We start from the raw sequence: 25,682 nt of genomic DNA, 5'->3' as shown, positions 1-25,682 counted from the left end.
GTGAAAGTGACGCGTTACTGTCAGAAACAGAGCTTAGCTGAAGTGAAACAGAGAGAGAGAGAGAGACAGAGAGACAGAGAGAAAGGGACTCATTCAATTTCTGTTTGCCTGCCATCCAGTACCTACAGACAACTGGAAATAGAGCTTTTTTCTTCCTTTATTTCATCTAGGACATTATCAGGATTGTCAAATGCGGATCAAAATTTGTATAACCTAGACTGAATTGCTCCAGCAAACCTACTTTGTATGGGCAAAACGTCGCAACTTTGGCCAGTGGTTTAAAGGATGCTAATAGCCCATGCAAATTGGATACAAATCTAACTGAGGACGCCCATAACCACATCTTATTTTATTGTAACTATTAGTGTGCGCAACAGGTTGAATCTAGTGTGACTTCTGGTGTATGTGCACACAGCAGAGACACACAGCAGGTGGTCTCAGGTAAGAGGGGAGAGAAAAGGGTCGGGTGTTTTTTGGAAGAATCAGCTGGGCGACGCTGGATTTTGCAGAAATGGATGAACACGCATATGACCGCTATGCAGATGGAGATAGAGACAGCTACCAGATTGACTACCGGCGTATTGTGGGGGACATGGAACCTGCTAGGCCACGAGTGTTATTACGAGAGTCAGATCACAACTTTCAAGGGCCGTTTACCCACAATGCACTACATGGGCATGGGCACGAGACAGCTGCCCAGCGCTACAGTGCCACCCGGATACAGGCAGGGTATGAGCCGGAGAGGTGAGACCTACTCAAATGCTACTTCTGAAGTATGAGAATGAATGAGACTGTGTGGCTGTAGGTTATATTCAATAATTGAATAACTCATGTTGATTTGGTCCCCATTTTGTTTATGCGCATTGAATCATATCTTTTGTTTTAAACCGTATTGACCAAGTGTATTTAACAATGCTGACAGTATAATGGAAAAGCAACAGGTGTTGAATTGAGTGAAAGATGGAAGGAGGCAGCTTTATTTGGTCTGTTTTGTCTTGTATATTTTTTTTGATAATTTTCAGTAAATACTGTATGTTTTGAATGTATCAGTGAATAATTATGCAATTTTTAGAATAGTTAAAAATTAATAAGTGTATATAAATTATAAAGTAGCGAAATGTGCCATGATGCTCATTGATGAAATAATGAAATCTAGCAGTTTGTCATATTGGAATAATCTTTCCCACATGTCTTCATTTTACCATTAGAGTTTGTAGCACTATGTAGGTCTAATCTGCAGTTGAGATCGAGTATAAATCCAGCTGGGATCAAAACCAGCTTGTGTAGTTGAATGATTAAATGTCCATCAGCAACAACCACTTAGAGTCATTTGGGTGTTCGATGTCGACTACGGTACATCCAAGAGGATTTTGTGGTCACACATATAGGCCCTCTCGTAAACAAGTGAATGAATACACTCATGTGTGAAATGTTAATCCTGAGCAATAACTGAGACTTCCGAAAACACTTAATTAAATAATTTTCAATGAATAACACAAGGTTTTATTAAAATATAAGGGGGCTTAAAAACATCTAAAGGACTATTGTCTCGTTTTTCATGCAAAAATGTACGTTATAAAAACATGAATAAAAAAATATGAATATTATTTGTATCAATATAGGAAAAAACATTTGAAGAGTTCTTAGCCCAAAACAAATATCTAAACTTCTAAAAGCTAAACGTTTAAAAAAAAGTAAAAACGTTTTAAACGATAACCAACGTCGATGACGTATTTTGTGGTCGGAGTATACATCGTGGCAGAAAGCAAAAGTTCTCAGAAGATTTGAGAGCCAAAAGTGTTAACATATATCCGGGCGTCTTGTCCAATTATTTTAATGGTGTGCCTGCAAATGACAGGTACATATACACAACGTTTTTATTGTCACCTGACTCGGTCGTTTATGCAGCCGAAAACAGAGCCTTTGATAAACAGAGTTGCTACACTCGCATAGACGTCCGGTGGAAGAATGGAATGCGGAAGTATCCCGTGTCACGGAGGGCTCTATAGTTCCAAACATTGATTTCACTGTTTCTAAAACACATTCATGTAAGTTGAAAAATATAGTTTTCCTTAATAAAAATGGCCTTTCTGTGTGTCTGTATGTGTGGTTGAATGATTTTATATAAAGACTGTTTTATTAAATAAAATGTTATGTTATGATTGTCTTGTTGCAAATACAGCTGCTGCCACTCTCTCTCCCGCTTAAACCCATTCAAATAGACTTCATGGAACTATTGAGAGCTCCACGAACCACGTGACGGCGAGATCAACGTGTGTCGCAACTCTGTTTTTCAACCGCGATTCCCGAAAACGATGCAAGTAGGCAAACAAGAACAGTTTAACATAACCTACCGGATTTCCAGTATTCTTTAACTTAAATGACTAACCTTTTAAATGTGCGGCTACACAACTCCCGTGGGCTAGAAAAGTGTACGTATACTGAAAGATCTCGGCGGAAGTAAACACTGCGCTTTCGCACACACTACCCCTTTTCACAGCAATGCTCGTGTGCTGTATGGAAGCAGGCGGTTTCGGAAGCAGAGCAGGTTGTGTTTGTTGTGAAACTCCCCTTCTCGCTCACCGAAGCGAATGTTTATGTGTCGTGTGACGTCACCGCACACGCCCGTACATTGTAACATTGGACACACGCGTGCGCGTCTCGATCCGTGACCCTCATCACCCACCCGGAGAGTGACACTGTACTGCATTGATCTGTAATGCCGCTGTCTGTCATCACGTGAGATGATCTAGATCTCCGTGGATCTTTGGCAGAAGATAGTGTGCGTGCACCGAAAGAAAAAGTAACTTTAAGATGTAAGTGGACTTGTATTTAGTTTAAAGCGGACGTGCTTAGGATCTTAATGAAATGTCTTGATTTTGCATTTTTGTAAAGGTTTGGTGAACTGTGCGTTATTGTGTTATGGTTAAGTTGTGTTGTCTAGTCTTGCTGTTTGCATTTTGAAAATATTAGTCATAAAATAAATGGTGGATATACAAGTTTTGCTTCCATATTTGTGTGTACATCTTAAGCGTTCGTTGCAGGAATGAAATTGAAATTCCATATTGTGTTTGTTCTCATGTGGCGGGTGCGTTTGGTTGCAGCATGGCTGATTACCTGATAAGTGGGGGAACTGGTTATGTTCCGGAGGATGGACTCACCGCCCAGCAACTCTTTGGCATCGGGGATGGTCTCACATACAAGTAAGTCCAAAAATCCCTGATGGATTCACTGCAGTAGACTTACTGTCCTACGAAAGATTTATCGTTTATCATCATAGGACAGCTTAAATTCAAAGCTGGTCCGGCCATGTGTACTTCGGCCTGGTGCACGGCTGCATGCACATGCGCTCTGGCTAGGTATCTCTCTGGACATCTGTCAGTGAGATCTCTCAGCTCCATGGCAACCCTCTGTGGGTCTCCATAGCAACGGGGAGCTCAAGTGCTTGGTCCCAAAACACGCAGCCCATCTTTATGGGACAATACAAAAGCCAGTGTAAACCCTCACCCCCCCCCCCCCCTGTTTTTTTAATCTATGACCGACATCAGAGAATGTTTATTCTATTTTTAATATGAAATTAAAATGCCCTCTATTACATGTTTTTTTTAAATGTGTGATTTGCATTCACAAAGCATGTAGTACATTTGTGCAGTGGTAAACATAACATTGACGATATATGATGTATGCATTTGGCAAATGCTTTTATCTAAATCAACTGCGTGTCCCTGGGGGTCGAACCCATGACCTTGGCACTTTGCTAGCATGCTTGTGCATGTGAAAACAAGCTTTACAAACCTGCTCAGAACTCTTTTTAGCCTAGCAGTGGTGTCCGTGTCTATTTTTATCACACTGAAATGTTTAATCTGGTCTAATGGAGGTTTTATGAGCATTATGCCACATGAAACCGGTCATTTTGAACTGTGTCTTCTTACACATACTCCATGGGATCTTAACTCGTGCCAAACAAAAACACCCAATCTGTTTTTTGCTGAATATTATTATGTGTATAATAAAGGAGTATGTCAATTTTTTACCACTTACCACATACAATTCGACGTTTTAAAAGACTTCTTGCTGACGATTCTACATGCTGTGGGTGTGGTTTGATTCTCTTTTTCATTCCATTTTATTTCTTATTTAAACAGTTTTGATGTTTTTATACTGTAGAAGGTAATTATGAGATACAGCTTTAAGACAAAGTTCAAATATTCAGCTTGCAAATATTGCTTGTGACTGAAATCATTTTGGATAAATGCATTTGCAAAAAGACTAAATGTAAATTTAGTTCACTCAAAAATGAATAATAAAACGTCTTTACTGCTGAAATGAGAGTAGCTTTTTATTGATCAACCAAAGAAAAATAAGCAGCTTAATTTATTAAAAAATTTGTTCAATACCAAAAGTTTTTAGTCAGATACTTATTAGTTGAACATTTGAAGTGTACTTAATAAGTCACACAGTATGATTCATAAATTGCTGATTTAACGTCAACTCTACAATCCGTCCTTTTTCCATCAGTGATTTTCTGATACTGCCTGGCTTCATTGACTTCACATCTGACGAAGTGGTGAGTATTAACATCCAGGTAAACAGCACACAGCCGACACCGACTTCAACTGTACTACTGCAAGGGAACCATATAGTGGGAGGGTTTACTTTAAATCACCGTTACTTAGATGGAAAAATCACGTGAGGTGCTCTGCAGATGGAAAACAAGATCTTTACTTTTTTGTGAGGTGGAAGATCTGCAGAAGACTGGAAAAGTGTGGAAGTGTGTGTGTGCTGATGGTAAGCCGATGAGAGGGCTGTGTTAGCATCCATACGGTATGTCCCCAAGAGGACCGGGCATGTTATCACAGGCAGTGACGATCAGGTGTTTAAGCACATTTTAATTAAAGTCACATTGAGTTCACTTTCAAGGGATATGTTTAAAGCCACAGCTGTGAAAACCAGGCAATCTGTTATGATTTCCAACTATTTTGATGAACTCGTAAGATTGAGATATGACACTCTCAACTGTGTTTGCATTTCTGTTCAGTATTTGTGTACATTCTCTTTTCTGTTTTGAGTTATTGTGAATTTAAGCTTCTATTGGAAGAATGTTTGTCTCTTTCCCTGTAGGGCAGTTACTGTAGGTTAATATCCTGCTGATGTACAGTAGATGCACGGGATTTCGTGCTTTTTTTTTAAAGCACTTGAGAGATTAAGCTGAGCAGTGGGTAATGATGGGCCACAGGTGCAGGACAGAAAGAAAATAAGATGTGAAAATGTGTTTCAGTTGACAAACACAACTGAAGGTTACTATAGTTTCAATGGTGCCATTGAAGTAATAATTGAACACTCCAAAAAATATATACAGCTGCAGAAAAAATTAAGAGACACATAAATTCTGTGATACAAATCAAGGTTATCACTTTAAAAACATGTTAAACTTTTCCTTAGTACGTGTACAAATATTACTGTTGTGTTGCTTAAACCTGAATATGAAATCTGAAAATATAGCATATTTTCTGTTTATTTTCACCTGTTTCTCCAGTTTTCATTTTCTACGAATAAATGCAAAAAGAAAGTTTTTATTTGATAGAAATAATGTTAGTACACAATTCACTGAATAAAACAAAAATAATAATTTTACCTAAACACAACTATAAATATTCAGAAAAAACGAAAATGGTCTTGACTTATTATTAGAAATTGTCTCTTATTTTTCCATTGGCTGTATATAAAAATGTTTTACCCTCAGAACCTTAAAACCATAATTCTGTTTCTGGACATTTTTGGGAAATGTCAAAATATAAATACATACAGTGGGTTAAATAAGTATTGAACACATCACAATTTTTCTCAGTAAATATATTTCTCAAGGCGCCGTTGACGTGAAATTTTCACCAGATGTCGGTAACAATCCAAAAAATCAATAGATGCAAAGAAAACAAAACAAATAGGTTCACACATTAAGTTTTATGTAATAAAATAGAATGACACGGGGGAAAAGTATTGATCAGGCTTACTGAAATGTATTTAATACTTTGTACTTTGTGTTGGCTGGGCCATTCTAGCAGCTTTATTCTCTTTCTCTGAAACCAATTGAGAGATTCATTGGCTGTGTGTTTGGGATCATTGTCAAACCCGTGTCCCTGTGAGCCAACAGCTCTTAGTACGTGTATTAAGAGCATTTATACATTTTCACTGTTATAACATCTGATAAACACCATAAAGACACATTAGAAACGCCTGGGGGCCTGGGGGTTAGAGCGTTGGGCTTGTGATCAGAAGGTTGCCAGTTCTAATTTCAATGCCAGCAGGTGATGACTGAAGTGCCCTTGAGCAAGGCACCTTACCCCTGATTGCTCTGCAGTAATGTGTCACTGTAAAAAACTACTTGTAAGTCGCTTTGGATAAAAGCGTCTGCCAAATGAATAAATGTAAATGTAAATGTAAATAAGAAAAAATAATCTTTGTGTCAGATAGTGTTATTAAAACATCCATAGGACACCAAGCCCCAAGTTTACTTTTTTGTGTGTTTATGACTTTCATGCATTATGATGTCTTAGGATTTGACCTCTGCCCTGACCCGGAAGATAACCCTGAAGACACCGCTCATTTCCTCTCCGATGGACACAGTCACTGAGTCCTCCATGGCCATCGCTATGGCTGTAAGTTACACACAATGATGGAATTTCACATGCCCCTTGCATGTATTAAACACATTTTACCAACCGGTTTGCCTTTTAGCTTATGGGTGGAATAGGAATCCTGCATCATAACTGCACACCTGAATTCCAGGCCAACGAAGTCAGGAGAGTCAAGGTTAGTCAGATGTTTAGTAAGTGCATTGTAAATTTGATTCGTAAATGAACAATGTGCAACATTAAATTAGCAGTATGCTTGCAGTTATTAAATTACATTCATAACATTCTAAAACCTGTAAATGTTTCGTAATGAGAATATCATGTGTTTTTACTGGTAGAAATTTGAGCAGGGCTTCATCACGGACCCCGTGGTGATGAGTCCACGACACACGGTCGGTGATGTGTTTGAAGCAAAGGTTCGTCATGGTTTCTCAGGCATTCCGGTTACAGAAACAGGCAAGATGGGCAGCAAACTGGTGGGCATTGTTACATCACGAGACATCGACTTTCTGTCAGAGAAAGATTACGACAGGCCGCTGGAAGAGGTTTGTGATATGTGACTTTGTTTAAAAATCATTCAAATTCTCATAAGTCTTAGATTTAAATATTGAAAGCAACACGCCAGCATTTGTATTTCCAGTTAACACATTTATATACAGGTTTATGAATTTGGCGGATGCTTTCTAAAGCAAGCCACATTGGGATTTTAATGAAAGATTTTTAAAATATAAAATACACTGATAAATCATTTAAATAGTCATACTGTACTGTTTTTTAATTATTTTCTTCATAAATGTTATAAACAAATTAACCCAATATTTCTGTCTTTCAGGCAATGACAAAAAGAGAGGATTTGGTGGTCGCTCTAGCCGGCGTAACGTTAAAAGAAGCCAATGACATCTTGCAGCGCAGTAAAAAAGGTGTGACCACTAATCTTAATCACATTTCCATCACATTTGCATGTATTCATGTATGAGCCAGGAACATGATCCGGAAGCAAAATAGATTGCGTCTGATATTGTTTTAAGACGTACAGACTACAACAGAGATTAAAGTGAGACGTGTAAAATGGTTTATGTTGTTTATGTCATGTAGTACAATATTGTCTGATATTGTAATGCTCCTCAGAAAACAGTATGGTCTTTATAGACTCTAGATTATTTATATGGGTATTTATTTGAAAATAAATACCCATCTAGAGACATGAACCTCATAGAACTAAAAGTAATCTGTCAACATGTCACTTTCATTTCGCTCAAAATGTAATGAATTAGACTTTTTCTCCAGCGAAACTCAAAAGAAGATATGATGAGAAATGTCTTGGTTCTGTGATCATACAATGGATGTCAATGGGGCCAATGTTGCTTGGTTAAAAGCGTTCTTCATATTGTGTGTTCTTCTTACGAAAGAAAGTCACAAAGATTTGCAATGACACGGATGAGTAAAAGATCTTTACCCCTTTAACCCATTATTAAGACAAATAAATCAATGCGTGTTGTGGAAGTGCTAGATATATGAAACTTGTTTAGGTTAAGATATGTCTGCATGGTTATTTTGACTTTTCTTTATTCAATTAACATCTCAGGTAAACTGCCTATTGTAAATGACAGCGATGAGCTCGTGGCGATCATCGCTCGCACTGATCTGAAGAAGAACAGAGATTATCCTCTAGCCTCCAAAGACTCTCGCAAACAGCTGCTGTGTGGGGCTGCCATCGGCACCCGAGAGGACGACAAGTACCGGCTGGATCTGCTCATGCAGGCCGGGGTGGACGTGATCGTTCTGGTGGGTTCTAATAGGAATGGGTGAGCGTTTATGTTGTGTAAACCCCGTCTTGAATTAAACACACCTGAACTAACTAGTCAAGTTCTTTCTGTGTGTGTTTGAAGCACTGCCAGATGTTTTAGGGCAGGGTGGGAACTTAATTATGCAGGGGCATAGAGTGATATGGTGTCACAATCTAGGACATTTATTTTGAATAAACAATACAATACACGATGTACTTTATTTTCCTGTAAAACTGCTTTAGAGTTTGTTTTATTTCACAGAGAAGAGGTTGAGGTATGTTGATTTACCTGGCCAGACTTGTGGTGGATTACAGTGCTGTCGCCGGTATATATTGGTCCAGGGACGGAATATTAAGGGTGTGCTCAACCCCTCAGTGTAGAGATGGATTTAGGAACTCCTTCATCACAGAGCCCGGACAGCGCTGCGTGTTATCCCAACTTGATGATGCCCCCCTGATGACAAAAAACCTTTATCCATGTGCTTGTGTTCCCATTCTCCTGCATTAATGATGTGTACAGTCAGGTTTATCATAATTTTTTTATTTATGTTTAATGTGAACAAAGCCTAAATCTTGGGTAACCGGATGTTTCATCCTTTCTCAAACACACCTGATCTAGATAATCAAGTTATTTCTAGGAAGGGTTGGACCTACATTCTGCGGGATGGCACACTCACAGGGTAGAGTGACACCAGCTGTTTGTGCGAGATGTAATGTTTATAGAAAGAGCTTAACACACACACACACACACACATTCAATTAATAAGCAAAATACAGGTCCTTTTCCCTTTTTTATTTGAATAGTGTTCTTAGTTTGTTTTTAAAAAAAGTTTCTGAATATTTATTATTGACATATTTAAATGAACATGTAACGTTATTATTTACGTATCCTGTTTTCTTTTTGCTGTGTATATATACTCAATGGAAATTGAATAAATTACCGTTCACCACTACATTAAGCAAAAGCAGTTTGAAACCAAGATAAGGCTTAAGGCTAGTCCCAGACTACAATGCGTAAAATGCATGGTTTGATCTTTACTTTGAGTTGAATCAGGTGATCTGGATGTGTGATGGCTTCTCTGTTTCAGGACTCCTCTCAAGGAAACTCAGTGTTTCAGATCAGCATGATAAACTACATCAAGCAGAAATATCCAGACCTACAAGTGGTTGGAGGAAATGGTGAGTCTTTTTGAGTTGAACCCTGTGATCTCCACACCAGTAATTTTGAAGATATTATAAAGACTTATGACAGGATCTGAGTTAAATAGACTTGCGTTACATTATTTCATTAACATAATTTTTTTCCACTCAGTGGTGACCGCTGCTCAGGCGAAGAATCTTATAGATGCAGGTGTTGATGCTTTGAGAGTGGGCATGGGCTGTGGATCCATCTGTATCACACAGGAAGGTGTGTGTGTGTGTTTCTGGCTTAGCTCTTGAAATGTATTTAAAGTTCCCTGAAGATTGATAGAGGTTGTGAAAATGCTTTATAGACGTTTCAGCGGCAACAACAAAAACAAACGTTATTTGGACCGAACTTAACTCCTGGTAGTCTTCTGCAAGAATCAATTACTGATGAGTAATTTTGTGTAATTGAATACAATTGATATACAGTAAAATATGAATATAAATATTGATATATAAAGTATATATTACAGTCGCTGATCTGGCCACCCAGATAATTATGCTTTATAATTCTCAATAAGGCTTTTAATAAAATATAAAAACAAACAGTTTAAAGCAAGGGTTTTTGTCCCAAAAAAAATTTCGCCAAGGACCCCCAAATATGGCAAACCTTTTGCAAGGGACCGCCTTTCTAAAATATATATGCATTTTTTTTTTGTATAAAAAAACATTTAGACTGTCAGACAAATAGTAAGTTTGAAACTTTATTGTTTGCACAAATTAAACTGTAATACTCTTTATTAGAATTTTGCTGTTTTTTTGTTTCTCAAAAATTCAATAGCCCAAATAGTATTGATAATTATTTTAGACCAGAACAATAGACATCAGTTCAAAGTTCCAATTATGAAATATAAATGATTAAAGATAATAAATAAACAAGAGTTTAGTGGATATGTACATTGTGTAATTTGTGGATTATTAGTGATGGCGTGCGGGAGACCCCAGGGCACCTCCGTGTATAAGGTGGCCGAGTACGCCCGTCGTTTTGGAGTTCCAGTCATTGCAGATGGTGGCATTCAAACAGTCGGGCACGTGGTCAAAGCCCTTGCGCTTGGAGCGTCTACAGGTGTGTGTTCTGGCTGATTTGCCTGAACGATCATTGTTATTATTGGCAGCGATTTGTTTGCCAACATTTTACTGTCGGTGTCAGACTGTGCTCTTCCCTTCTGCTGGTTTTGTTTTAGTGATGATGGGCTCGTTGCTAGCAGCAACCACAGAAGCGCCAGGTGAGTATTTTTTCTCGGACGGCGTACGATTAAAGAAGTATCGTGGAATGGGATCTTTGGACGCCATGGAGAAAAATAACAGCAGCCAGAAGCGTTACTTCAGGTGAATCGTTTGCTCATTGGAAAGAAGTTTTTATTCCACACTCATTTTATTTTTATTGCCTTAACCTATCCCTCAACCTTTTTAATTTTTAGCTCTTTATTAAACCAGTTATGGCTGCTTTTCTTTATAATGTAACTCAGACGAGGACGCATTGTAGTCACAATGTTAATAGATGGAAATGTATATTTTTTGGCATTACCTTTGAAGGACAATGAAGGATATTGGTTTGTGTGTCACAGTGAGGGTGACAAGGTGAAGGTCGCTCAGGGAGTGTCGGGCTCAGTTCAAGATAAAGGCTCAATACACAAGTTTGCGCCTTACCTCATTACCGGAATCCAACATGGCTGCCAGGATATTGGTGCAAAGAGCCTCTCCATTCTGCGGTGAGAGAAACACTTAATAGACATTTAAATAGGGGGTCAGCTGTGGCCTAATGGTTAGAGTGTTGGGCTTGTGATCAGAAGGTTGCCGGTTCAGCAGGTCATGACTGAAGGGCCCTTGAGCAAGGCACCTTACCCCTGATTGCTCTGCAGTAATGTTCCACTGTATAAAACTACTTGCAAGTCGCTTTGGATAAAAGCGTCTGCCAAATGAATAAATGTAAATGTAGATCCTAGCAGAAATTCATTTATATATGGTCTTTTCTTGGAATAACAGACCAATCTGTCACGGTTTGTCTACATGCTTGCATTCGTCTGTGTAAATCTCATTTGCGTTTTATAGATCGATGATGTATTCCGGAGAGCTGAAATTCGAAAAGAGGACCATGTCTGCACAGGTTGAGGGCGGAGTCCATGGATTGCATTCGTAAGTCTCCACCTACTCACGATTTAACCCCACCCACCTGACCCGTCATCGTCCCTTTCCTCACAACACATACCCTCAACTGAATGGCTGATTTCACATTTTTTATCCAACTTCAGTCTGCGGTCAGAAACGTAGCAATCCCCTCTTTGCGTGTTTCTTTAAGCGTCTCCCCGACACACCCAAATCAATCCTACATACAGAGTCATGGAAAGTAGAGTTTTCATGTGAACATTTCTTTCCTTCTTTTCTCTTATGCTGTCATCATAGATATTCTTTTGTGCCATGTAAGTACTCAGTCCTCATGTCTCTTATAATAAAGCTTTTGAGTTCTGGTGGAGGGGATTGTGTTGGAAAGAGTGGTAAGGTCTGGGATCTTTAGGTCTGGGATCATCGAGACTGCGTATCTCACCTTATGTAGTTTCCTCTTTCTGTCATGTCATGTAGATAGTGTCCACTATCCCAGTGTCCCACTGTGGCTGTTTACTCATAAAACTTTCTTTGGGACATGTCATACATGTGAAATTATCTGGAAAGAAACACTGACAAACCTTTTTCTACTTTAAGTGAATAGTTCACCTTAAAATGTAGACTAGAATTTTTCAAGTGCTCATTTTTGAAGCTGCACTTTTGGGCTAAAAATAAAGTATGGTCTCCTTACCATACGCCAATGCAAAACGGTAAGCTTATAATAATGATTTTTAAATTGAGCTGTTGGGTACAATACGGCTAAAAATGTATGTTTAAAATAAAAAAAGATAAGTATGTGAAGTAACCTTTCCAAAGGCAAAAGTCATGGATTGCGGCTTTAAAAGTCACTTTGGTTTGTGATGCCAAAACAAAGAATAAGTTAATGAGATTTTTTCGGTGAACTATTCCTTTAATAGGGTGTGCTCAGTATTGGTTTTATTTAATCATTTTTGACCGTTTCAAATGTTTTGGTGTAACTCCACCAATGTAATATCAGTAAAACATCTTATGACTGTAACATTATGTGTTTTTTTCTGTTCCCGGCAGTTATGAGAAGCGGTTATACTGAGGCGGGCAACAAAGGCCAAATAAGATCCGGACCCAACGCTCTGTCACCGGCTGTCACCAATCACAGCAGCTGAAAGTGCGGCTTGTGACTATGAACAAAAGCTGATTACAGCTCTGTCTGATTTACAGTATCCCCATCAAAATACAGAATTCTTCACACTGGGAAAAAACAAACACATTCACATAGAACTGAATGTACTGACTCTGATAATCTTTATTTTGTCTGTGTTTGGGCTTCCCTGTAAGAAATGAGATGTGGTAGTGTAGAGATTATTTTTTTAATTCTATGAATGTACTACATAATCATCATCATGTGTATGTGTCAGGGAATGTGTATACAGGGTACAGTATGTTTTCATTAGCTTTGAATTAGCAGAGTTTGATGTTGGTCATTTTGTCAAGGTCTCGAATTTGTATTTAATTTTATTAGCCATAATACTTTCTGTGAGGCATTATGGGTTATTATGTGCGTACCACATTGCCATTAGAGTGTTATGAATTCAGATTTAAGTTATGGTAAAGAAATGCATTTCTCTTTTCAGTTCTCAATTCACTATAATTCATGAGTAAGTTAGCTAGAACTAGAGTGATGCCTGTTTATGAGTATCAGCTTTAAAATCAGGAATACAACATGCCTAGGCAACACGCCACATAGACATTAGAGACTGCCATAACTTTATTTCATAGCTTATTCACATCTCCATCAAAAAAGCATTTGCATACACGTATATTACACATTTTACAGTATAAAAGTAAACATTTGAGCGTTTACAAGGTCAGAATGTGAACACGATTAAAAGTATATCAGATTCTGCATAAAATTATTCTGTCTCATAGAACAAAAACTGTATTTTATAGTCTTCACTTTAGAATAATTTCTTATTTATTTAGATATATTTAGACATTTTATAAAGACAGATGCACAAAGAGCAATGTAAATAAGAGGATTTTATTGCCACACAGTGTGTCTTTAGTAAGCTTTAATAATTTTAAAGGCTTTAGTTGTGTTGAGCAGATACATTAATCCAAAATGTGATGGGATATTAGAGTAAACAATCTCAAGACAGGGATGTTGAAGGTGATTATTGCTCTGGCTGGTTTTTTGATGGTTATTCTACTGCTGTTAATACAAGCTGTTCAAGAAGCTTAAACTGTCGATCACAAAGATTTACGTTAATAAAGATGGTAGTGGCATAAACTGGTACAAATAATCATATATTTACGTCACAACCAATAGAGGGCAGTATTGATGCACCAGAACGGCTTGTGAAGACTGCGGATGTGTTCAAAATGAAATAAGTGTATTGCCCACTGCATACTGAACACGGAGTACTGCCTCAGTATATTTTCTTAATGTATGCATATTATTAAATGAGGAACAATTTAGCAATACTATGATACACTGATGTAAAAGAATAAACATTATATGCACGGTTAAATAGAGCCCTTTTAAAATGGTAAATTGGCATTTCTAATCCTGTTTTGTTGAAAACATACACTAACTGTGTGTATTTTAATGTCGAGCACATTTGAGAAAATTCAGGTCTTCCTTGCATTCAAAAAAATTAACAAACATTATACATAATACAGAAGTGTAATAAATATGGTAGTATGCTATTTCAAACTTGGAAAGAGAGTGCAATACAGTAAACATAACTTGGAAGTTAAATACTGACTATATATTTGCCTTTTATCCAGTATTGTTTTACAACATACTTTTTTAACTATTTTTTAAAAGTGACAGTCTGTTGAAACAAAGTAAAGAATGTAAAGAAAATAAATACTTTAAAAAAAAACTGCTAAACAAAAGCAAATGCCATATAGATACAATCGCTTGTTAGCGTTATTAAGCACTTGAAATAAAATAGGAGGAATTCCTTATTTGTCTTCATGCAATCTTTTGCTTTATACTTTTACCCACAAGTCTATGTGCCAACAGGACTTCAATGTCTTAGTCCAGAAAAAAGTAACCCAAGAGACAGAGCTGCCACAGTTTCACTGCAATAATAATGTTGCAACGGATGTCTCTAGTGGAATCAAAACCCTCTGTCCGACTTCTTATTATAAAACACGTTCATAAGTGCTAGCTTTATTGCTGAAAGGTCCACAAAAGCCCTATGTTTAGCCTTCTACTTTAAATGATCTTGAATAAGTCTTTTAGTCAATCCAAGCGTTTAAACAAAGGTTAAATGTTATAAACTGTGTCAATGAGATGAATATCATTTCTGAAAGTCAATCAGTGGTTCAGAGGATTCCATGTCACGTTGCAGTTATTTACATGGTTCCACCACAATAACTATAGTTTAACCATGGTCTCTGCAGAAATATAAATATTTATTAATCTAAATAATATTCAATCTGCCTTTAAAAACACATGGTGGCTACACTTTTACTATAATAAACCTCTGGTTAATTTCCCTATAGGTTTCTTTTAAGTAGAATGCGACTGCAAACTCTTCTCTAAAAAGATCCCATCTTTTGCATCGTAATAAAGTCTTGTTAACCTTTGTAAAGTTGTTTAAATCTTAACATCTTGCAGGTTGGCCATCATCTCCACTGTTAAACTACAGCTCAATGGTATCACTGCTGACACTCAGAGCATCTATTTGCCTGCATACATGAATGAATTCAGCCTGAACAGCCAGCTCATCAGCATGTGAATGTGTCTCTACATCTAGACTCCCTTTGGAGGAAGTTGAACCCAAGGTCGTGTAGCGTCTGTGGAATTGCTGCCCTGGCTGAGAGCCCCTGTGTAGGCTGTTCTGCGACTGCTGTTCTGAGTTAAACCTTCTGCAATAGTTTGAGTCATGGCCTCCACCGACAGTTGGCCTCCCCGTGATAGTGCTCCATTGCCTGGGTCTGGTGAGTACGGTAGGGGGGTCCACATCCCCACAAGAGGCCGTACGATACAGGCTCGGTTCGGCTGTTGAGTTTCCCCGACAGGGCTGTCCATCCGGTGGCCCACGGGTGCTAAGAGAGAGCTGGGAAGAGCCGAACAAGCCATGTTGAAAGAGAGCCTCGCTGTTCAGAGCTTCATCGATGCTACGTCTTAGGTCGATAGGAGAAGGAGGCCGCAGATCTGCCGTAGAATCGGCATCCAGGCTGGCGAAGGAGGGTGAATGGGATGCCTTGCCCTTGTTTACGGTTTGGGTGGAGAGCTTGTGCTGAGGGGTGCTGGGATAGTGGAGGTCCAAGCCTTCGGATTCACTGTGCGGGAGCTCCACCAGAGTATAGAGCGGCACGCTCTCGCTTTCTCGTCGCTCTTTGCCCTCGCACAATCCGAATTTTTCTGCGGGCCGCAGCGACCATCCGCATCTACTCGAGAGAACGGTGGCTTTTGCAGACGCGTTGCCCTCGATTTGTGACTTTCTGAAAAGCAAGCCAAAGCCAGTTGGCTTGGTGAGAGGAACACCACAACAGAGGAGGGGGTGAGTGATAATTAGAGCAAGGGTCAGACATACGCCCGCTTCGCACACTCTGCAGCTCAGCTGGAAGGCCCACCAAGGCCAGGGCATCAGACCAACCATGACTCCATTGGTGAGTCCTCCCGCGAAAAGCATGGCGTACAATCTGAGCCCACCACATGCTAAAAGAAAGAGAGCAGAGAAGACTCCTGCCCTTGCTGCCCTCTCCCACATACGTGCCTCTATAAATGGACAACGACTGGCGTGGCATGACGGACGCTCCGGGGAATTTTCGCTCAGCCGGTAGATGTGCTTGGCGTCTGTACGAGCGCAGCAGTACAAAAACAGGTACGTCATGGACAGAAGTACGGACATCAACAAGAAGGCTGCAGGTGGTATCAGAGGCACAACTGGAAGATGGGGAAAAAGTTGCAGAATGGCCACGGAAACCATCATCACGCCAACGTGTAACAGGACCAGTGCTGCCAACAGGCAGGAGCTGCGCTGCAAGGTATTCAGGGAGAGAAGCTGAGTGCAAGAACGCGCAGTAAGCAGTAACAGCAGCAGGCCAAATGAAGCCGCAAGACAGGGGTAGGCAGCCTCGTGCAGCAGTCGCGCAAAGCCTGCAGGGATGCGATCTTTTTGACCGTATGGATCGTAGAGCAGCCACAGTGCCCGGCTCGAACCTGTCAATAGTTGGAGGAGGTGGAGGAGGCTGAAGTAGGCACAGCCAGAGGGCCAGCGCAAGGGCAAACACATCAGGCTGAGAGCGGAAATCACGGCCACGAGAGAGAACACGCAGCCGAGCCCGTAAACCTGCAGCTCCCAGGCCAGGCCCCATGTGGCCATGGCAGCGTTCCAGTCAGTCAACAGAGGGACCAGTAGAGGTGGGGTCAGAGCATCAAGGGGTGGGGTTATGATGCCAGGGGGTGTGGTTTCAGTCAAAGGAGGTGGGGTCGACATGGTGGTGTTATTTGCACGACTCCTCAAGGAATCAGGGGACTGACAGATCCCAGGGCCTATTAGGTTGCAGTTTGGAATTGTGGAAGTGTCTTGCCAGTCATCACCTAGAAATCACAGAACACGACACAGAGTTTTAGGGACATTTTATATAAGCATATTTAGAATTGCGTAAGCTAAATGAGAGTTAACAACAAATCTCGAAGTTTAAAGAAAGTTTTTCGTTCACACATGACATAAAATGCTGTATTCTAGCCTGTTTAGACTAACCCTAAACTATAAAACTGTTAAATTATTTAAAATAAAGCACATATTATATTATCATAAGTAAGTTCCATGACGTCCCATTTAAAATAAAAATTAAAACCCAAGGTGCATAAGAAATGCATCACTGAAATGATAAAATAGTGTGTTAACAAAACACAACAGACCATGTTAAATAAATGGTTGTGTGCACAGTTTAAGATATACTCTACGAAAACAATTTCGAGAGTAAAACAAAAGCATTTGTCACCAATGTCAGTTCCATGACTTGTCCACAAGGGTTTTAATCAGAGCCATTGAATATGAGAGTTACGACACTCACAAAGACCTCCAAAGGTAGAATGGATTGCGGAAGTAACTCGCGTCATGGTTCATAGCATTGCACTTCAGCTAATTCATTTCAGTGTCTTTCAAACGGATTTGCTGTACATTTGGTGAAATAACTGCATGATTTAAAATTTTTATGATTTGGCAGTTGAAATTAAATGTTAAAATAAAACACAAAGACTGATCTTATATTCATATTACTCCCATGCTAAAATGCTTCTATAAATGTAGTCAATGTAGTAATCTGTGTACACAATGTGCATATATTTAGCTAAATTTGTGCAAATACAGTTGCGGTTATCTGTCCCGCTAAAATCCGTTTAATTAGGTTGAAAGCACAGACTAGTAGTGTCGGATACCTGAGTGAACTAATTCATTCCCTTCATTCATTCATTCTTTTTTAACCACGATGCCATCTGATTTTGATTGTACATTTGACGCACACTATTCTGATGACGAAATGTGCCTCACGCGCACTGTACGTTGTCCCTCTCGTGCGCATAAAAACTATTCTTCAGCCTTTATATACAGTACTTGTGTTTGTTCTTGTTGACAGTTAGTTTTTGAGAATAAACACATTAAATGAATGTTATAGACAGTGGTGCTTTATTTTAAATATATAAAATAATTGTATTAAATGTAATTAATGTTAAAGTAAATAAACATGGCAAACAGTTGTTTTCTTCTCTTTATTAAAAACAATAAAACAAATAAGGTGAAAATGAACTTTACCACTTTATTAAGCAATTCATGAAGCCACACTAATATAAACGTAATATACAAGTTATGCGCTGTGACGTCATGTGCAGATTGAACTGCGCAGCGCTGGATAAGGTCGAGATTGGTTGCACTTGCACTGTGTTCCCAGATATATTCATGTCGCCAGGTCAGCATGTGCTCGGTAAACTTTTATCTCTTGTCCTTGGCAATAACAATGGAAATTGTAGACAAAACTTTAAGATAGTAAAATTGTAGTGGCCTTAAATCATTTATTTCCTATTGGTTATTTGTAATCACGTGTTTTGATGTGTTCACTTCCGTTTCCTTTATTTCCGGTGTCTTAAGTTGTTTGTCGTGGTTGGTAGGGGTGAGCGATGGGATGGCCAACTTTCTGTTGATCGTACAAGTAAAATGTTTGTTCTGTCAAATAAAACAACTGTTACGTGTACAAAAGTGTCCCCGTTTCTCAGTCTCTAAGGCAAAATTGTTGGATGCCGAAACAAAAATAGTAAGTAAAAACTTCTATAGTAAAAACTAAAAGCCAGTGGAAATGGGGATCAACCCACAAAAATAATAGTTAATATACTTTTACTGTAATAATATCAAGGCATGTGACAACCATGGTAGTACCACGAAAAGTCAAGCGATATTAATTCAATTGTTTAATGAATTTGAGTGTTGTCATGTAGCCTACGGTGATGTTTTTGAATTTTTTACAGGTAGAGAGCAGTTCAGGTGTTTCTATATCTTCATCTTGGGTTTTAATTGTTTGTAACGTTACTGTGAGTAGATATTTCACTTATACCCTGTTGTTTTGTTTAAACCCCAACTTCCCCGTTACTTAAAAATTACTCCAACCGAGCCAGTCCTCGAGGGTGAAGCAATAGCGGCGTCCCAATTCGCGCACTATCCGTCCTAAATAGTATTCGAAAACAGAATTAGTATGTCCCAAATCCTAGTATGTTAAAATTAGTATTCTCAAAGTACCCGGGTGGTGTACTGTTTCCGGTGCAAATTCGAAGTGTGAATCCATGAACACTTAAGTTTAGTGATGCTACACTTCATTAATAATATTCAATAAAAGATGCTTCGCTAAATCAATAAGTATACAGTTAAAATAACATAGAAAATAATGAATGAATAACTACTTGTTCCACCAGAACACCTACTGTATAACCACTACAGCCTGCATGTATATTTGTAATGGTGATTGTAATAAAAACCTTTATTACTTGTATTTTTAGTGAGGGCAGCAACGATAAGGCTTTGATTTATTAACTGGATGAGATGTGGAAGAATATGCTGTTTTAAATGGGTCGTACACATCCTCCCTGACACACATTCACACATGCAGCCCAGATCGACTGTGCCATTCTCTTGTGTGTGTGACTATTTTAAACCCAGAAACTGACACACTTGTCAACGATGTCACCTAAATACCTGCAAGTGAAAAGGGGGCTGAATGAAGCAGGCTGGTATTTCAAAATAAAACCGCCCAATTTATACTTATACCCGGTGGTCACTGTTGCTTCAGTAATGATTCAGAATACACAGCGGATGAAACTTGAGTCAGCAGTACTTTAAAGCAGGTGTTATGTAAGGTCAGTGGATCTGGGGTTGTGTTACAACCTCTAAGGATAACATTAACCTCATAGACTAGTTAAAGGCACAACAGAATCTTGTGGGTAGAGGGGTTTGTAGGTAGGGTGGCCATACGTCCGGCTTTTGGCCGGACAGTCCGGATTTTAAGCCCCCTGTCCGGCGCAGCCTCAAGCCGGACACTCATTTGTCCTTTTCGGAGTTGCGCTGAATCGGCCTTAAACGCGCTGTAAAACCTTTATTGGGACGCAGCAGCATAGCGGCTGACGGCGTAAGATCTCCGATCAAACAAATGATTGGCTGAAAGAGGTGTCAAATAAATATCTGATATATAATTGGTTAAAAACGTAAACAAGCCTCCACGAATTGAGGTGGAGTCCACTTCCTGGCTACGTCACATCATAACGTTAACATGCCGAAACGTCAGACATCATTTAATCCGGAATGGACAGAAGAGCACGAATTCATATCAAAAAGCAGTAGTGATGCTTTCCATGGATTTTGCACACTATGTTGCTGTGAAGTGGACGTTAGTTGTAAAGGGAAAGCCGCCATTGACCGACATGCCAGCACTGAAAAACATAAAGGTAACCGACGAGCTGCTGGTACGTCTTCCCTTAGGTCTTAATTTCGAGAGGCAACATCACCTCAGGATGACAAAATCTGCACTGCAGAGCTTTGTTAAGTCTATCATGCAGTCACCAGTCATACAGGAGTATCTTGAATAAATACAAATACTGTGAACAAACACTTTTTTTGCCTCTTCTGTTACACATAGGTCTACATCAAGATATGTTGTTGATCAAATTGTCTGGCAATGAATAGAGTAGGCTATTTCAGAATCACTGTATCATGATACCATCGATATGATAAACAAAATTGTATTATATTTGCGAGCACACCAGATGCAGTTATTCTTGCCTCACTAAATGCCGCAAAGTGTCCTCCTTTTTGGTGTTATGGAAATGGCCACCCTATTTGTAGGGCAAGCATGAGCATCATTGTATTGTTTGTTCTAACTGTAAGTGAGGTAGATATACCCTTGTGACACGTTTAATAGTTAATACCTGCAGGACCTTTGTGACCTTGATCGCTATGCTAGATGGTTGGTCACATTTTCCCTTTTTAACGTTGAGATATTATTACTTTTTTTGGTTTCTTTCTGTTTGTATATATTCTTAAGAGAGCGATAGTGGAAAGCTGTTCAAACAAGTGAATTGAAACCGAGAGCTCATGCTATCTTGAAGGCATACAGCTAAACCAGTACCTCATCATCATCGTTTCATTAGATCTGTTGTGTTTTATTCATAGTTCCCGAATTAATTGATTCAAATGTGTGGCTTTAAATCACAATCTGTAGAATGTGAGTCACTAGAGGGCGTGTAGCCGCTAGTGGCTCACATCTGCTGTGATAAACTGCTTGTTCGCTGCTGGAATACTGATGTTTTCACTGCAGTTTCAGGAACATTAGGCCGAGCACATGGTGCTGTTTAACAGTGAGTTAACAGCTGAGAATACAGCACACATGCCGTGGATGTTTGTATCTTTATCTAAAGGACATTATGTGCTCGTATGATTACAAGTTTGGATTTTACAAGCGACATGATTATCTCTGTGCTGTCACATATGTGTTGGTCAAGTATAAACGAGTCTGAGCCAGCACTGAAATTCAAAATGGTTTTAACTGGTCATGTTTGTTCACGCGGTATCAGGTTCTGTCATGAATTAAAGAGTTAGTGCTAAAAGATTTTTAATTCAATTACCTGTAGGGGCATCTGTCAGGTCTTTTGTTTTCTCAGATGGCCACAGATAGTCTATCGGCCCTCTTGGCAGATTCGTTCCATCTAGAGTTCCTCTGGCATATGGTGTCTGAGCAGGACCAGAGGACTTCCGTGGTGTCTGGTAAGTTCCCTCGATGGGTTTTGTGGACTCTGTACTCCAGATCTGAGGTTCTAAATCAGGCTTTAGGGTTGTCAATGAATGAGTTTCAAATAACAGCGCAGTTTTGCCTTTCGTGCTAAGATCGCCCCCATCAAATGCTTCCATTTGAGGTCGCTCTTCATCTCCCTGGACGTCTAAAGGAATTTTAAGGTAAGAACTTTTGGTCCGTGGTGCTTTTGAGGCTGAAAGTAAGACCGGAAGTGCTGTCACTGGAGCTTTAGTGGTCTCCTTGGAGTTAAATGTTGTGCATAAAGTGAGGATGGTAGGAGTCATGTTCATTTTGTTGTGCCATGACGTCCACGCTGAGCTGCTGACTGGATTAGCGGTTGTGTCTGTGTTGGTGGACGAGAGGGCTCTATTTAGAGATACAGCACTCAGACTACCACACAGCCAGAAACTGAAGACCAGCAGGAGTGCTCGACTGTGAGGGGTCATCCTGACACACTTCTCAAGATTTTACATCACGGAAAGTCACTGGTCTACTTTCACACGCTGTGCTGGATCTGAACCTGTGAAATACACAACATGACAACAGATCATTGATTTGGGTAACCAGATACAGATTTCAAATTTGTTCACAGGATTGGGAATTAAAGTGATAGTTCACCCAAAATGTTTATTCTGTCATCATTTACTCACCCTCTTGTCATACCAAACAAAAGTAATAGTTTTGTTTTTAGATTTTGTTTTACTAATATTATTAAGGTTTTAGTTTGTTAATTTCAGGTATATTTTTAGCCATTTTGTTAAATGCCTTAGTAATTGTATTATTATTTTGTGTGTAGCTTCAAAAAAGTGTATGAATTTGTTTATTATTGGAATTTTAGGGCCTTAAACTTGTTTCAGTTTTTGCCTGGGTCAAACATTTTAGTTTTTGTTTATTTTTTGGTGAATATTTTATTTTAATAAACAGAAATGCTTTCGGAGTTAAATTTCTGTAAACTAAAATAACCATATTTAAAACCTGCTCTCTAAGAAGAAAATGTAAAAAATTTACCCTTTGAGGTTCCTGGAGGTTCATTTTTGTTCCAACTGGAACCCTCTCTTAAAGGTGCATTATAGAACCAGCAGCACCTTTGAAACCCTTAAGTTACCAGTTCAGTAGTAGTATTATTATTATTATTACTATTGTTATAACACATACTACAACAACATTTCATAACACACAACACCATGATTCTCCATTAAAGATTTATTGCGTACATGCCAACATTTCAGACAAAACACAAAATTACACTTCTTTTACATCTGATTGTGATATGAATGACAAAAAAAGTGAAATAATTATGAAATAAAGCAACCCCTGCACCTCACTGCATATAGGCCTATGCATTTATTTAAACAAACAAAATCTCCATTTTAATCTGTGATATGTGATCATTTACTCGCCATCAAATTTCAAAGCCTCCTGACTTTCTTTCCATTGCAGAGCACGAGAGGAAGAAATGTTGTTTTTGATACGTAATGAAGGTTTTTTGTACGTAAGTGAATGGTGACTTTGTCAGTATGTAACATTCTTCGAGCATCAGCCATAAACTGATGTATGCAGTGCAGAGCTGTGTAAATCCCAGTTGATCCTTTAGTACTGCAGGGTGACAGTTTCAGGACCACAGTCTGTTGTTTGAAAAAGTGCAATAAGTAATACAAATTCAACACTGAAAAAAACATTTTTACAATTAAACAACGTTTGACTTTTTGTAATAAAACTTTAACACTTAAAGTACTTCACCCAAAATATATTTTTACCGTTCTTATTGTTCCAAACCTGTATAAATGTATTTGTCCTGCTGAAAGATATTTGGAAGAATGTCAGATCTCATCCCCTACTGACTCCCATAATATTTATTTTAATACTAATGGCAGTAAATGTGGGATGAGATCTGACATTCTTCCAAATATATCCCTGTGTGTTCAACAAAACAAATACATTTATACGTGTTTGGAACTCAGGGTGCGTAAATGATGACAGAATTTGAAGTTTTTGGTTTAAGTTTCCCTTTAAGATAGACTACTGCCAACTTAATCCAGCTGACAAACACAGAATGTATTAACATGTTAATGTGTTATGAAGTTTTGTTCATGTACTGGACAGAATAAAGTCACTAAATCAGCACACAGTTTACCTAATTAAACAAATCTGCTAGAACAGATATATTTAATGTTTGTCGTGCCTTGAAGACTACAGTAACCAACTATCGCTGTTCAATAAGAAAGGATAGATGTTAGAAAATAGTCTGTATAGTCCATCTTAGGAAAGGAACCTTGGTAAAAGGCCAGCTAACGGTGTACCAAATAACAATATACTTGCTGTATATGTTCAACTTTTAACCTTTTTGATTATTAGAAGTTCATATTTGAACATTAAAGTCATTTTTCTAACTAAAGGTGCAATCTCTAGTGTGTATAACTTACTTCTGCGGAACACAAGATATGCTATTTTAAAGAATGTTCGTCACCGAACAATGGCGGTACCTATTCAATACTTATCTAAATCTTCTGTTCTGCAGAAAAAAGAAAATCATACAGGTTTGAAATGACAAGAGGTTGAGTAAATGATGACAGGGTTTTTATTTTGGGGTGAACTATCCTTTCATGGTAAAGTATATTTCTAAATATTTAAAAAAATGACAAATTGTGAACAAATAAAATGAAAAAATGAACATTAAGTAATGAATCCGAACAGCAGAATAGTGTAACACGTAATGTATTATTTATTTGTTTATTTATTAATTAAATATGTTTGGGAAAACTTTTTATGCTTGGGTTCCCAGGACTGGCTGCAGGTTCTGGGTAGGAGGAGGTTTGGTGTCTCTTTGTCTTTTTAAAGGTTAAAAACCTCTGCCTGCTTTAGACAAAATCATTACTTCATAGAGCAGGACAGGGACATTACACACCACACTGATGTACAATATACAACTGTCAGTTTTCTTATCCTTAGTTGATAAGATATTGTGTATTGTCTATGACACATCAAAGGTCATATACATTGCACTCTAAACAATCAGAGATCTGAAAATATATTAAGACTTTAACATGGTGAATAGCATTTCTTAATGCTTAGATTTATGATCTGACAGTTTAGACCGTCTCTTACCAGAAGCATTAAATCTCTTTACTCGCGTTTCTGTCTCCTTGATGCAGCATTTATCTTTTATGTTTGGGCAATAGAAAGAGATGCTGGTCTACATACCGAGCCAGCACGGTTCCTGCATCTTCTGGCATCATTCAGCGACACATTTTAACACCACAGCAATCAAACTCACACACGCACGCAGACGCAAACTTTGATTTAAGATACAAGAAAGGTGCTCACCCTGGGACGCATGGATAAAGAGCCTAAAATAGGAGTAATCCTTCTGCCTGCCGTCCTGGTTCAGAAAAGATTTGATTCTGTCCGTGCGGCACGGGTGTCTGTTTTAGCAGTCTCTCCCTAACACACACACACACACACACATACCCATCTCAGTCCCTTTCGCATGGGCACACACACCCTAGTTGACACACCCCCTTTCTGTATCCCATCTCTCTCTGTTCTCACAACATCAGCCTCTGTCCCAAAGCGTCAGGTGTCTGATCTCTTTTTCTTCCAGATTTGGATGAACCATGTTGATGTTTCACTTTCTGTGTAACATCACTGAGCATACTGCTGGTGCAGAAGAAGCCGCAAGCTATTCACTGCAGAGATGGTCTGAA

The 25,682-nt window shown here is 38.8% G+C and overlaps 2 protein-coding genes across 9 annotated transcripts; one reads left to right on the top strand and one right to left on the bottom strand.

Annotated features, from left to right (window-relative positions):
• impdh1a (IMP (inosine 5'-monophosphate) dehydrogenase 1a) lies at positions 1-14,664 on the top strand. 8 transcript variants are annotated; one of them, XM_079465396.1, is made up of 17 exons: positions 1,956-2,048; positions 2,223-2,321; positions 3,105-3,203; positions 4,519-4,567; positions 6,555-6,656; positions 6,736-6,810; positions 6,971-7,177; positions 7,465-7,552; positions 8,218-8,417; positions 9,507-9,597; positions 9,731-9,826; positions 10,526-10,669; positions 10,788-10,932; positions 11,172-11,315; positions 11,656-11,739; positions 12,007-12,023; positions 12,754-14,648. In XM_079465396.1, the coding sequence occupies exons 3-17, from the start codon at positions 3,106-3,108 to the stop codon at positions 12,846-12,848; spliced, it is 1,635 nt and encodes a 544-aa protein (XP_079321522.1). In that variant the 5' UTR covers positions 1,956-2,048; positions 2,223-2,321; position 3,105; the 3' UTR covers positions 12,849-14,648. The 8 variants fall into 8 exon arrangements, with proteins under 8 accessions (XP_079321519.1, XP_079321520.1, XP_079321523.1 ...); XM_079465393.1 differs by lacking the exons at positions 1,956-2,048; positions 2,223-2,321 and adding an exon at positions 1-744 and having other exon boundaries at positions 12,754-14,664; XM_079465397.1 differs by lacking the exon at positions 2,223-2,321 and having other exon boundaries at positions 1,950-2,048.
• prrt4a (proline rich transmembrane protein 4a) lies at positions 13,435-25,448 on the bottom strand. Its single transcript, XM_079465392.1, has 3 exons — positions 25,303-25,448; positions 21,812-22,498; positions 13,435-17,245 (listed from the first exon to the last, which is right to left on the bottom strand). Exons 2-3 carry the CDS (start codon positions 22,422-22,424, stop codon positions 15,339-15,341), a joined length of 2,520 nt encoding a protein of 839 aa, XP_079321518.1. The 5' UTR covers positions 22,425-22,498; positions 25,303-25,448; the 3' UTR covers positions 13,435-15,338.
• Positions 25,449-25,682: the final 234 nt, after the last annotated feature.

Source organism: Barbatula barbatula (genome assembly GCF_947034865.1).
Source record: "Barbatula barbatula genome assembly, chromosome: 10".
Classification (NCBI taxonomy): domain Eukaryota; kingdom Metazoa; phylum Chordata; class Actinopteri; order Cypriniformes; family Nemacheilidae; genus Barbatula; species Barbatula barbatula.
Note: the sequence above shows the minus strand (reverse complement) of the source record. Positions and strands in the feature narration are given on the sequence as shown.

Bases quoted from the DNA above. Each gene is read 5' to 3' on its own strand.
- impdh1a (XM_079465393.1), top strand. From the start codon at position 512: ATGGATGAACACGCATATGACCGCTATGCAGATGGAGATAGAGACAGC. The intron at 3,204-4,518 runs GTAAGTCCAAAA...TTTTTCCATCAG, and splicing joins GGGGATGGTCTCACATACAA to TGATTTTCTGATACTGCCTG. The intron at 4,568-6,554 runs GTGAGTATTAAC...ATGATGTCTTAG, and splicing joins ACTTCACATCTGACGAAGTG to GATTTGACCTCTGCCCTGAC.
- prrt4a (XM_079465392.1), bottom strand. From the start codon at position 22,424: ATGACCCCTCACAGTCGAGCACTCCTGCTGGTCTTCAGTTTCTGGCTG. The intron at 17,246-21,811 runs GTAATTGAATTA...TGTGATTTCTAG, and splicing joins CCTGACAGATGCCCCTACAG to GTGATGACTGGCAAGACACT.